Source organism: Macrobrachium nipponense, chromosome 6 (assembly GCF_015104395.2).
Source record: "Macrobrachium nipponense isolate FS-2020 chromosome 6, ASM1510439v2, whole genome shotgun sequence".
Lineage (NCBI taxonomy): Eukaryota > Metazoa > Arthropoda > Malacostraca > Decapoda > Palaemonidae > Macrobrachium > Macrobrachium nipponense.
The window spans coordinates 47775735-47776875 of record NC_061108.1 but is presented as its reverse complement, the minus strand read 5'-3'; the positions used below and the strand labels follow the sequence as shown (position 1 = coordinate 47776875).

Sequence of the window (1141 nt, the reverse complement as noted above, 5' to 3'; positions counted from 1 at the left end):
TTTTTTGACAAAGTAAGTTTTAATGTTGCTCCGCAAGTTATATTTTAATAAGAAATCAACAACTATTGCTTTATCGAGCATATTTAATTATGTTTCTGCACTTTATGGAAGTCAACAAATGAAGAAAACTTGGTAGCCTTGGATGTCCGGATGTACTCCTTACCCCAAAAAAGGGCCTTATTATTCATTTACCTGTTCAAGCTTACGTAGGGTTTGCCACTGGCCTCCTCACTTCTAAACAAGTGTGCAAGTAGAATTACAAAAGCTGTCCTGCAACCATGGTGACAATGACTTATCACAGCCACCATTCTTGAAGCCTTGACAAGGTACGAATATTCATTCAGAATTTCAGAGACAGCTGTTTGTCGCCATCACCTTGTGGGAGGAGTCATGACGTCATATGTTTACGTCATGTATAACTTTGAACCCATACATTACAGTGTTCGCCACTGGCTTCGGCTGCTTTATTGTACTCATATATGTAATAAAGAATGCTGCCAAAAAATAGGTAGGGTTGTAAAGTATACTATGGCTGAGTAATATCTTTGTCAAATCCACAGAAAAAGTTATTCCAGAAAAACATCGGGACAAAGGCTCTGAATCTCATAGTAATTCCTCTTCGTGTGGACCACTTCTCGAAGAAGCAGATCCACCTGCGGCTAAACACAAAATGTTTTGTTCCTTGCGCGTGCACTCTGTTAATGCTCATGCCCCGTGTGGGGCCACTCGCATTTGAATTATAGCAGCTGATCGAGACGTATGTAGACGCACAAAATGCTTTAGCGATGTGGGACGCACACGACAGATTTGGAGGGGCTGCAGCGTAATTAGGGCAACAACTCATGCTAAAACACCTGCTAAAAATAGGAAGGGCAAAACGCGTCGGATCCACCTCATTTAATTAATGGAAATGGCAAGTGCTTTGGGGTAAATATATATATATATATATATATATATATATATTATATATGTATATATATATATATATCTCTATATATAATATAGAGAGAGAGAGAGAGAGAGAGAGAGAGAGAGAAGAGGGAGGGAAGAGAGGGGGGTTAGAGGGTGTTGGTGGGAGGAAGGGAGGGGAAAAAAGGGAAAAAGAGAAGGTGGAGTAATTAAGACAGAGAGAGAGAGAGAG

General features: G+C 40.1%; 1 protein-coding gene across 1 annotated transcript in view; it reads left to right on the top strand.

The window, feature by feature from the left end:
• Positions 1–736, top strand: part of LOC135216513 (uncharacterized) — a 25778-nt gene extending 25042 nt beyond the window's left edge. The window contains exon 4 of the mRNA XM_064251885.1: positions 561–736. Coding sequence (XP_064107955.1) covers positions 561–736 — 176 coding nt within the window. The remainder of the gene's footprint in view (positions 1–560) is intronic.
• Positions 737–1141: the final 405 nt, after the last annotated feature.